The sequence below is a fragment of the Drosophila teissieri genome, chromosome X, assembly GCF_016746235.2.
Source record: "Drosophila teissieri strain GT53w chromosome X, Prin_Dtei_1.1, whole genome shotgun sequence".
Lineage (NCBI taxonomy): Eukaryota > Metazoa > Arthropoda > Insecta > Diptera > Drosophilidae > Drosophila > Drosophila teissieri.
The window spans coordinates 5,371,901-5,383,784 of NC_053034.1; the positions used below are offsets into that span (position 1 = coordinate 5,371,901).

The 11,884-nt window shown below is 41.1% G+C and overlaps 5 protein-coding genes across 8 annotated transcripts in view; 3 read left to right on the forward strand and 2 right to left on the reverse strand.

Moving 5' to 3' along the window:
• LOC122624185 (cAMP-specific 3',5'-cyclic phosphodiesterase) overlaps window positions 1–4,028 on the reverse strand; it is a 99,421-nt gene extending 95,393 nt beyond the window's left edge. For all 4 annotated transcript variants that reach the window (XM_043803647.1, XM_043803646.1, XM_043803645.1 and 1 more), the window contains exons 1-3: window positions 3,957–4,028; window positions 2,637–3,750; window positions 2,116–2,506 (exon numbers count right to left, since the gene is read on the reverse strand). In XM_043803647.1, coding sequence (XP_043659582.1) covers window positions 2,116–2,506; window positions 2,637–3,750; window positions 3,957–4,013 — 1,562 coding nt within the window. In that variant the 5' untranslated portion in view covers window positions 4,014–4,028. The remainder of the gene's footprint in view (window positions 1–2,115; window positions 2,507–2,636; window positions 3,751–3,956) is intronic.
• Window positions 234–692, forward strand: LOC122624189 (pre-intermoult gene 1 protein). The gene has a single exon (XM_043803661.1). The coding sequence runs from the start codon at window positions 234–236 to the stop codon at window positions 690–692; it is 459 nt and encodes a 152-aa protein (XP_043659596.1).
• Window positions 4,029–4,668: 640 nt separating the features above from the next.
• Window positions 4,669–4,842, forward strand: LOC122624192 (protein new-glue 4). The gene has a single exon (XM_043803664.1). The coding sequence runs from the start codon at window positions 4,669–4,671 to the stop codon at window positions 4,840–4,842; it is 174 nt and encodes a 57-aa protein (XP_043659599.1).
• Window positions 4,843–6,027: 1,185 nt separating this feature from the next.
• On the forward strand, window positions 6,028–6,486 carry LOC122624062 (protein new-glue 3). The gene has a single exon (XM_043803491.1). The coding sequence runs from the start codon at window positions 6,028–6,030 to the stop codon at window positions 6,484–6,486; it is 459 nt and encodes a 152-aa protein (XP_043659426.1).
• A 1,633-nt stretch (window positions 6,487–8,119) lies between these two features.
• Window positions 8,120–8,452, reverse strand: LOC122624191 (protein new-glue 2-like). The gene has a single exon (XM_043803663.1). It carries the CDS (start codon window positions 8,450–8,452, stop codon window positions 8,120–8,122), a length of 333 nt encoding a protein of 110 aa, XP_043659598.1.
• Between the last annotated feature and the right edge of the window lie 3,432 nt (window positions 8,453–11,884).

Sequence of the window (11,884 nt, forward strand, 5' to 3'; positions counted from 1 at the left end):
TCCAGAGTATATGCCAATTGGCAATTAAGTTTATATTTTTCCATTCAAATGCCGTCAGCAGAGAGACCAATCACCGGCTCTATTGTTTTCAGCGTTTTTTGTTCCGAGCGATTTTATGTTTGACTTTATTTTGGCCTTCGCTTGGGTAAATAAAACGTGGTCTAGAGCTTCTACTATAAATTGCGACATGGCATTTTAGGATCCCTCACAGTTAGATAGGAGATAGTGTCGAAATGAAGTTGACAAAGTTAATGCTGCTCTTTGTGTGCCTGGGGCTTTTCGTAACCCTGGCGGTGAGTGCCGTGACGGACTTGGATTCGGTCGCTGATTCCGATGAGGATGCAACCGGATCCACAGCAACCTCAACCACGGATGCCAGTGCCACGGACAGTTCCAGTTCCTCGGATGATGATACTGGCAGTAGCTCCGATGTGGACGATGGTTCCGCGGATGATTCCGATTCCGGATCCGATACGGATTACGACTCCGCTACTACAGCTAGAGTGGTAAAGAAGAAGGCCAATAAAAAGAAGGCCAACAACAAGAAACGTGCTAGCAACAACAAGAAGAAGGCCAGCAACAACAGGAAGGCCAGCAACAACAATCGCAAAAAGAGGGCATCTAGCAACAACAAAAAGAAAACATCCAACAACAACAGGCGCAGGAACAACAATTCCAGGAGGCGTGGTTAGAGCGAAAATGGTTGAAGGAACAATAACATAAGGACTATGTGCATAATAAATTTTTTTTTTCATGATTCAATAATTGGTGCATTGGTCTGATTCGAAAAACACACAAAAAAACTGTATTTTTTCCGGAGATGCTTAAAAAAAGCGGTTGGGAAAAAAGGCGAAGAAACCCCATTCGGTTGAAATTAACAAATGCAATCTGGTTGAACGAATCGTGTGGGTAAACACAAAAAGTTCGTGGGAAAAACTATGACTATGCTTTCATTTTAAAGAGATACATTTGAAGTGTAACAATACAGGCAATACCCTAAACGAAATATTCTGTAAATATTACGTCTGCCATTCTCCAACACAAGCACTTTTCAACAAAGGCAGACATAAAAACCAAAACAAATATGTGTTGCACTCTAAGCGAGAACAAAAGGTGTCCATCGACGAGCTTCAATTTGAAATCACAAAATATTATGGACACAAGGCACTAGAATGTGCCGCAAACTAGGCAACAATATTTTTACAACAATGTGTTGTGGTGTGGTGTGGTGTGGTGTGAAGGAAAATCCCTGTCAAAATCTCAACAGGTGTCGATGACTTATCGATGGCTGGCTTTCAAGCTAGAGCTTTCAAACCGTCCACAATCTACTCAATTATCCAGGCTATATAAGTTATTCAGGCTTAACTGACACAAACACACACACATACGCACGCACACTTTGGTCCTGGGAAAATGAAAATCAACAGCTTTTCTCCGTTGGCCAACTTCCTGCGGTGACTCAAAGTTTCTGTCACTCTAACTTTTCTAATTCGATTAAGTTGACTAACTGCAAATTGATTTCATTGTAAGTCGCTAATTGGCCGACTTCATTGGCCTAACTTTTAAGGTGGTCCGCTTAAAATTGGTTGCCACTAGTCGGTATTGTATGACGCATGGGTCACGTCGGGGTTTTGATACGTTCATTTGGGCAAACAGTTGTACAAACATTGCGAAACAGCGAAATAATTAGTTGGGCTCCGCTCTCCAGGCTCGCCAAAATGTATTTTTTGTTGCGGCTTTCGCTCTAATTCACGTTGCTGACGACCCACTTGAAGGCCGACTGTTTTCTATTCCCCCGTTCAAAAAGTTTTTATTGTATTTTAATTCCGCTGATTAAGAGCTTCAAAGGGCTGAGAGTGTATTAAATGCGTGGTAGTTGAAAGGCTTTCTAGTTTATAATTCTACTTCAATTCTATTCAAATGAAGTAAGCTTTGTATATGTATACCATATAATGTACGAGTAGACGTAAAATTTAAAGCACTTCAAGCAGATCATATTCCACTGAAGATACTGATCTTTTCAAAATCTATTAAATATCCTTTTAACACTATCATTATTTTCTGTTGTAGGCATGTGAACGGGCCCAATTGGGGGTAACATATATCAGAACTCACCGAACGTTGGCCAGAGTGTGACGACGATTCTTGAGGTACCGACTGTGGTACTTCTGCAGGTCGCCGATTGACCCCTGCTCCGCCTGCATCTTGCTGGTGGGCAGCAGCTGCGAGTTGCTGGGGTGCGAGGTGGCGAGGGCGGAGGCCGACGACGAGGTCAGCCGGTGGTGTGCGGCAACGCTGGCGCTGCTGCTGTTCTGGGTGGTGGTCGCGGTGCCGCCGGTGGTGCTGCTTGAGGCCAAGGTCTCGTTCGAGTTGCTGCCGATGACAGTGGTGGCCGATGAGGAGCCACCCGCCGATCCAATGGGCGCAAGGACGATTCGCGACCAGCAGGACTTGTGCGGCTTGCGGAACTTTAGTTTGATGCGCGGCGAGGGCGTCGAGGAGGTACCTATCGGTAATAAAAATATGTACATTAATCACGGCATTAATAAATGACATTTATTGTGGTTTGTGAGTTGAAATATTGCAACTAAATTCTCTTCTGTGTAGTTAGCACCCTGTGTTGACCGCCGACCTACCTGCAATGTACTCCTGAGCTTGCTGACCCCCAGTGGGCACTGCACCCGCCGAAGACGAAGTGGCCGATGAGTGATGGACGCTCTCGCAGCTGCCACAGTAGCCACTGGCTATGGTGATTGGCGGCGGCAGAGGCTGATTGTCCTTCAGGCTCGACTGGTGTTTGAAGTTGGCCTGATCGGACTCCTCCTCCTCCTTGATATGCGGCAACGGTGAAGTCTGCGGTTGGCAACTGCAACGCTGCTGATTCGGATTTGAGTTCGGATTTTGATTGGGATTGGGATTGGAGTTTTGGCCCTGATTTTGCACTATACTCGGGCAGGGATTCGTAGAGGGATTGCTGCCGCTGTACAGGGTGACCTGGCTGAGGATGTTGCCGCTACTGGGCACAAATTGTGGTTGTGATTGCAAGAGTGGTTGCTGCAGCTGCTGCTGCACCACCGCGGTGGGTGAGACACTGGCGTCGCTCAGTGTTTCTGGTTCCGCTCGGCGGGCAACCAGACCGCTGGCCAAACTGGCGGCTGCTATATCCGCCGCACTCAGCTGCTGGTCCAGCTCCTCGTCCACGTCGTTGATCAGGGTCTTAAGGGAGATCGGGGTGGTCACCGATGTGTCAATGGTGTCAGCCAGCGAATGCTTCTTCGTACCGCCGCCGATGCCGCCGTAAAGATCCAGCTGAGATCCAGATCCTGATCCGGTGCGGTTCAGCAGATCGTTCTCCTCCTTGTTGTTCCGCTCCTGCAAATCGCGCTTTTGCTCCGCGGACTTATCCAGATTACTATCCTCCGGAATGACCTTGAGCTCGTCCGGCGTCTGGGCTGGTGTTTGGGGCGGACTTGTGGCGGGGGCTGCGGAGCCGCCCCCGCGACAAGGGAGGCAACACCGAAACACTGTGCCACCGAAGCACTTTGTTCTTGCCTTTGATTTCCGCTTGCCACTCCCACTGCCACTCCCGCTGCCACACCCACCGCCGCCGCTGCCACTCCCACCGCCCCCTCCAACGCCGCCACTGGCTGCCAGGCCGTTGGCACTGCAGCTGCCACCTAATCCCTGGCCGTTTCCGGTCCCGCTTCCGCTTCCGTTTCCGGTGCCGTTGCTACTGCCACTGCCGCGATGCTAAAAATGCAAGAAGACCGAATCCAATATCAATAACTTTGTTTTGCTTTTACCATTTTTAAGAGTGGTTTGGTCACAAAATATACAATTCTTAAATCAAATGGAAACTTGTTTAATGTTCTCTTGTATATTTCGAAGCGAAAACCAAACTTTTAAAATAAAATAGAGCATATAAACGGCTGTTGTTAATCCTATTTCCCCTCCACCTTGGCCACATTCTTGTTAAGCGAGAAACCCTGCGTAAAACGAGCCAATCGCATCATTCCCACTTCGATTGGGAGCTATCTGTAGCGCGAAAACATTATTTTTTATCAAGCCGAGATCTGTAAAGAAACAAATGAGAAAACAGCGAATTAGAAAAAATCAATAAAGGATAAAGAGGGGGTTTAAAATACCAAGTTCCTATATAATATAATATAAAGTATAATACAAAGTACTTATTTGGCACCAATACTTAACAAAGCCTTTAATAATATACACCTATATACGCATATCCACTTCTTTAACTGCAATTACCTCTCTAATATTTTCTACATGGCATTTTTGGTTAACATTCTCTTAAGTTTGACATTCCCCGACGCACTTCTGTGTCAATTAGCGTATAAATTCGCATTTCGACTTGGCCATAAGCTACACGGTCCCCCCAAAAAGGCCACTTACTTTCCCCCATTTTCGACTTGTTCTCCCGCCTGAAAGTATTCCACCTGGCTGGCTATGAGGATGAAAGTGGGTTAGTCACATATTTGAGCTTGCACAGGGACAGACGCCAGCTGCACAAACTGACCCACATCCTGGCTATGTAGCTATATTACTATACTACTATATATGGCTATATGGAAGCTTTATCCACTTTGGCTTCCCCTTAATTAGTACTTCGTCGGTCATCAGAGAAACCGCTGTTATTTTGGGCGAGAGATAATGGAATGGAAACTGCTGCTGATAGTCCTGCCGTGGCTGCTTGTCTGCAAGGTTTTTTATAAGGTCGAGGACTTTACGGAGCCTGATGTCGTTTACCAAAGCATCGACTATCATCCGGAGGACTACATCGACTCCTTTACCGACTTCCAGAAGCATGACTACTTTCAGTATTGAAAGTATGCTAGTGTTTCCTTTTTGTTTATTTTTTTGTATGTTAAACAGTCTTCAATAAAGCGTTGGGTATTTTAAATATTACTTCAGCGAATATTTCTTTAATTCAGTCTGTGATAATCAAATCTGGCAAAATTGGAAGGTCGTGATGAAAAACAAGTTGGTTTGCATTTAACTGTGCGATCAACAAAAAAAATCTTAAGCTAAGCCACCAAATTGATGACATATGTTTTTAAAGGGTTAATATTAACGAATATATTGCATAGGATAAAACCATTATCTTATCATCAGGCTATTAATATTTAAACAGCCTTGTGGAAAAGGCCAAAGTGGTTTTTGACTAGTCTATTATCGTAAATAATTTTTCAGACCAGCTAAATTTATACTGCGCCATAAAGCCAAAGCATCTTTGAACAAGTGACGAGAAAGTTCGCATACATTTTTGCATTAAAATAAAATCGCGCAAATTAAAATCAAATATTTAAACAATTGACAGAAAACCCATTTGCAATGTTCCAAATGGATTATTCTTTTGTAAACGAAAGCAGTTGACCTCGAAAACGAAATCTTTATGCTCCAGCAACAGCTTGCCAAATGGTTGCATTTGGATATTTGCTAAGTTCAAACACGAATTCTACAAAAAACTAAGGTAAACAAATTATGCCCGATATGTACTGCGTTGATCTTTATTTTTGTTTATTCAAGAGAATAATGTGGTATAAATACAGAGAACCTCAGAAGCTTTTTGTAGCACACTTTTGCGGGAAGATTGTTTAATGGATCTTTCGTTTTATAAGTGAACAAAGTTCCTCACGCTTAGAATGGTTTATTAATTTTTCTATATGGAAATTTATACTGGATTGAAGAATAATACAATTGCAAGAATTCCACAAAAATACACAAATACTCTTTGCCAAATTGTCAGCAGTTTTGGCCAAAACAAAGAGAACGTTTTGGCAAGACAAAAACCACGAATCATTTTCAATTGTTCATTGTGCCCAATTGTTCAAACAGCCAAGTTTGAGAAGTGCAAATATATAATATGACTTTAATGGAATGTCCAATTTATATTTTTACGTACAAGATTTGAGTAATTTTGTTACGTAATTGTATAGCTGTGATAATTAGTATAAAAGACCACGGCCTTCTGTCTGCAGACATTAGTTGTCCAGCCACTGGCCATCCATCATGCGGTACTCCGGTGTCCTTTTGCTTCTGGCCACCGTTGCCTGTCTGCTGATCCCACAGATTAGCGCCACCACCACCACTACCACTGCTGCTACCACCACCACTTCCGCCTCGGCCACCACAACCACTACCACAGCTGCGACCACAACCACAGCTGCGACCACAACCACCACGTCCTCCTCCACAAAGAAAAAAAAAAAGAGGAGGATAATCCACTTTTCGAGCAGTAGACATACACCTAAACGGGTACGCACTATCCATAGGCACAAGTCCGACGAAGATAGCTCCGACGATCGCACCAGCACACGCAACCGTAATCGTCGCCGCAGCAGCAGCAGCAGTGGCAGCACCAGTAGCCGCAGTAGCCGCAGAAGCCGCAGCAGACTCAGCAGCCGCAGCAGTGACAACAGTCGGAGCAGCCGCAGAAGAGCCCGACGTACCCGGCGTCTGTATAATTGAAAAACTGGAGCAACCGAGCCAACTGATCTGATCCTGACAACTATGTAAAATTATTATTTTTTTTTCGTTTTTTCCGTTCAACACCCTTAAGCAAATAAACTGAATAATATCGATATTAGTTCACTCTGCTTTTCAATACCACTCAAAGCACAAGCAAAAAGAAATAACTTAGATGAAATCGTTTAAAAGGCGTCGCGTGTTGTTTGAAGGGCTTATCAAGTACATTACCACTTCTTATTTAACCATTTCAAATTTGACTTAAAAAAACATACATGAAAACATACCTAGCATGCTTCTAAAATAAATATTATATATTGTAATTTTAAGTATTGTTTTATACACCTGATATTCAATATAGTTAACGAAAGCGATTTACTAAACTGCCTATACAGTGTTTGTTCAAGATATTAAATTCGTGCGTATAAAAAGTTCAGGAAAACTACAAAAGAAGGCAAACAATTTAGGGCAAAATCATTTTAATTGGCTACAATTTTTTTTTTATTGGCTTAAGAAAATTTGATTAAAGCTGGCGTGTTTCGTGTTTTGAAAGTCGTAGTATACTTTTTAGGGTAAATTAAATAAATGACAGAACTTGAAGTTTAATTTTACTGAAGCTTTTACAATGCGTCTATCGTATAATAGATTAAATATCATCATTTGCATTTACTCAAAAACCGAGTAACAATTGACAAAACTAAAATTACGTTGACATTAGTGGCAAAAATAATTAAATTAGAGACCAATTTATTTTTCAAAATTAACAAGCTTTATATAAAAGTAGATTATCATGACTCTTCTACGTGTGCAAATTAATCTGTTTAAACAATTGTGCCAATACGAAAAAGAGCGAATTTTTGTTTGGCCAAAAATATGTACTTTGCTTTGGGTGACACAATTTGGCCGAAGAGGATAAACCCGTTGGAGAAGTCAACTATAAAAACTGACTTGCGATCTTCAAGCTACCATCAGTTGCACGGCATCCAGCATTTGCTCACCATGAAGATCACCCTACAAGAATAAGCTGTCCCGGACCAACAAGAAACACACGCCAATTCAAATCCAAGCCAATGACGTCGATCCAATTGTTTTCATAGTTTATAAGATTAGAAGTATCGTTTATAAATAAAGCAAATATAAAAAATAATATAAAAAGATTTCTTTTTTTGTAAGGAAATGACACTGAATATGGTTATAGTTATGGAGTTACAAGTAACGAAAATGTAATTATTCCCAAGTTGCAAGGCGACACTCAAATAAAATATGTATATATTTTATTTTGTCCCTATGGGATTCTATTTAAGCGTTACCTTAATGCATTAAGGTATTTTATGAGTAGATCGGTATATATAAAACAAAAGCCATCCTTAAAAATCTAATCAATAGTGGTTATGAGAGACTTAAAAGAGTCACAAAAACATTTAGAAGAACTTTGATAAACCGAAACCGGTTCGTCTTAATTTCTAACACCATCGTATCCTGCATTTTCTTTCCCAATGTCTAGGCAATATCTTTTTTATGATTTTTTAATTGACTTGCAGACGACATATAAAAGTATTGTTAAGCTTATGAACTGAAAAAAACATTTGGGTCATGGGGTCAGCATCGGTATTGTCGTGGATTGTTCCTGGATCGCTTATTCTTCCGATCTGCGGTTCCTACTGCTGCGACTCTTGAGACCTCTCCTCCTCCTGATTTTAGTGACCTTATTGGACCTCTTGGTCTTCCGCTTAAAACGCCTGACAGTCTTCTTCTTTTTTGCACTGCTGGATGAGGCTGCAGTTGTGGTGGTGGCCGAAGCGGAAGTGGTGGTGGTAGCCGAAGCGGAAGTAGTGGTGGTGGCCGAGGCGGAAGTAGTGGTGGTGGCCGTGGCAGAAGTGGTCGTGGGGGAAGAGGCCGCCTCCGACTGGTGGATCATCACACAGCCGAGGAAGGTGGCGAGGATTACGATTACTAGGGTGATCTTCATGGTGAGCAAATGCTGGATGCCGTGCAACTGATGGTAGCTTGAAGATCGCCAGCCAGCTTTTATAGGAAATTTCGCACCTGGGTTTTTGCTCTTCTGTCAAATTGTGTCACCGCAAACAAGGAAGCCATTATTGGCAAAACAAAAATTAGCAACTACTTGTTTTTGCACAATTGTTTAAACATTCGAGATGCCTTTACTTTAACAATAAATATATGATGTGCATCAATGTGTAACTTCTTTTCATTATTTTTAACATCAATTTCACTTAGCAATTTTTTATAAATATTGGTGCAAATATTTCGATATCATTTAGAGGTCCAAGCATTTTATTTACGATCAATGGACCCAAATAAACATCTAAATGTCAGTGCAAAATCTGAAATCCTTTTTAACAAGTTGATTAAAATGCAGACGAGCATTAAACATTTATTCGCCAAGGTTTCTCTGGGCCTCAAAAGTTGCGTTTCCATTGAAATCCATTAGCAAAAAACCGAACTCGGGGAAGCCCGCAAAAGCCCCAAAAGGAACATTTTGCAAGCGGTAAAATACTCGTAAGCAAAAACTTTTCAGCCCAAAAAAGTGAAGGGGGAAATTTGAAAAGCTGTTGCTAGATACCGTGCAGTATATGTATGTGCGAGGAAAAACATTAAGAGAAAAAACCGAAAACAACAGCCCCGAATTTCATAACGAAAGAGGCGTCAGGTGGTGGCTAGAATATTTGGAGCACGAAGACCACTGAGCAAAAAGGCAGATAAAAATCCACTCGAGTAAAACTCTGCAGAGTTGCCATTCCTAAATTATTAATTGTCTTGATACTAAAGCATAATTTGCGGACTGACTAAAAAAGAAGCCTTTTGGATATGCAAGAATAAGCTCACATCCATTTTGCATCCATTCTAAAATACTAAAGCTTTAAAGTCCCCCAAAACTCCAAAAATATTTGAACATACTTCAAAACATCAAATTACATATGAAAATCTAAAATCAACACAACAATTTTTGGTTTAATCATGAAAAGATATCTTAAATCAGGAAAACTCAGCCCGCAATTTCAACAAATCGAAAGACAAGTCCTCAATCATTTTTTGCTGGCAAACGAGCTTTTTTGTTACACAGTCCGCCCGATTGAGCCATAAAGCACTGAATGTACGTATATTTGTTATTGATTTTTATTGAGACATTTGCAAAATTAATGTGTATGATGCGGGTGGGTATTTCCACTCGGGAAACTTTCCCGACTTGTCGAATGATGACCGGCATTAATAAATCAATAGCGTTTTGATGGCAAATAATTCGAGATCTGCTCCGGGGATGCAGCCATACGCATTGGGGCATCGATGGCCCACATCCTGCGTATCCTTTTGCCACATCCTCGAAATTCCCCACCGACTTTTGCCTTCTCGGATACGTGTACGTGGGTGGGTGTGTGTGTGTGTGTTTGGGTCTTGCTTGGCGACTTCCAATGCCCAGGAGCAGGGTAGACAAATTCGTTACAATAGACCATGTAGTAGTAGTTAAGTAATTTGAAGAGTTGAATGTTTCATTGGTCAAATTTATATATTCAACGATACATATATGCAGGTAGGGATAAATATTGTTTATAATTAAAATATACAATACAAAAAAGTGTATGCTGGGTATGTATCTATGATTTTTGATGTGTATTCATGCTGCATACAAAGTTACTCCGCAAACTCGTGTCGAGTTATGTTATTGATTGATTCGAGCATATCCAGTTCCTGTTACTCTACCCAAAATAAAAAGAAAAAAAAACAATAAAAAGAAAACAACCAACAAGCGAATGCCATTAATTTTACTGGCAAGTCCCTCACAATGGATCACAATGAAAACACTGACTTGCTGTGACATAAAGGTCAATATGGGGATGATTCAATGGGATGGGACATAACTGACCTGCCCACAAATGAACAAGGATACAAGGCAAAATCGGGGACTTAAATCCAATAAATTAAATTACCCTACAATTGGCATGTTTCACTAAAATTGTAATGAGAAATAAATGGCTGAGAATTAAGTTTTCATATTGTGAAAACGATTGCCAAAGTATTTTGCCATTTGCCAATTAACAAACAAATTCGTAAAGTACTGTGCAGGCAGCTCCAGTACGAGCGCGTTTGTTTGGGCCAATTAAATACGCAAATACGAGAATGAATACCAACTTGCATGAGGAGGAAAATGCGACACGTGGACCCATATGGTGTCGGCTTGGGAGTGGCAGTGGCAGTGGCAGTTAGTTTGATTTATCCAGGCAGTGCCATGTGGCCATTTCACTTGATTTTCGAGCCGTCAGTGGAATTTGAGACCGCCTGTGGATTGCCGGCGTTACTTTGGGCCTAATGAGCAGTTTAATTATGCACGTTGATTGATTGATTCTAATTGATGGAAAGCCAGCAGCCCCAGCAACCACAGCTCGTTATTGAGACGTTCAAAGTTGTTGGCCACACGTTAAAGTTAAAGTGCATGGCTGAGTTGAGTACAGGGAATGTCTAATACCATTTTCCGATTTTGACCATGCTTTCAATTCCGTTTCCACCATTTTTGCAAGGAACAACTAGTAAAAGTGCATAAATGTGCACAGAAAACAAAAAGCGAACGAAGCTGCAGCTAAATATTTAATTGCTTACTTCGAAGTAATTTGTAAGTCTGGGAAAAAATGGCGAGCTTGCTGAATTATTCAGTTGTAGTTAAATGAGTCTTATTTTTCATCAGCTTAGTTGAATTGCGAGCAAGTAACTTTTAAAGTTTCTGAAATGTGTTGTAAGCTCTCTGTTGATTTTTTTAGTACGATTTTTTGATTATATTGGTGTTGGGATGTTTGTGGATTAAAATATTTATATACCAATATTTATTAAGCACACATTCAGAAGAACTTTAAAACATATGTGGCACTTCCAAACGTTCCATTCTTCTAATATAACATTGTTTACTTCCAAACAAAATTCACATTCAATGCCGCGTAAATTGGCTTTTTTGTTAACACCTTGTTTCTTCTTAACTTTTATTTTGCTTTTATTTTTGGTCAGACCCACCTTTGGCAGATGTTCACCTGCACATCATGAAATTTGATCAATTAACATGGCTGGGAAATCGATGAATGAAGATTCCCCGTAAAACAAATTTAGTAAACAAAACCGCGAAATATGTTGGCGCACGATTGCCTAATTTAATTGCGACTTTGGGCTGCGTAAATAGTCGGCATGTGTGCAAATAACTCTTAGAAGTCGAGTGTCACCGAAATGACAATAAAACAATTTAAAAAAAAAATACAACAACTCCGTTTGTATTCTAACGTATGTTGTTTTGTTAACATTGTTAGGCCTCAATGACGCAAGGAGCTCCATTGGCACCTATAAATAGGGTAAGCGGAGGCTGGAATAGATCATCCACTCTTACGAATAGCTTTGACTCAAT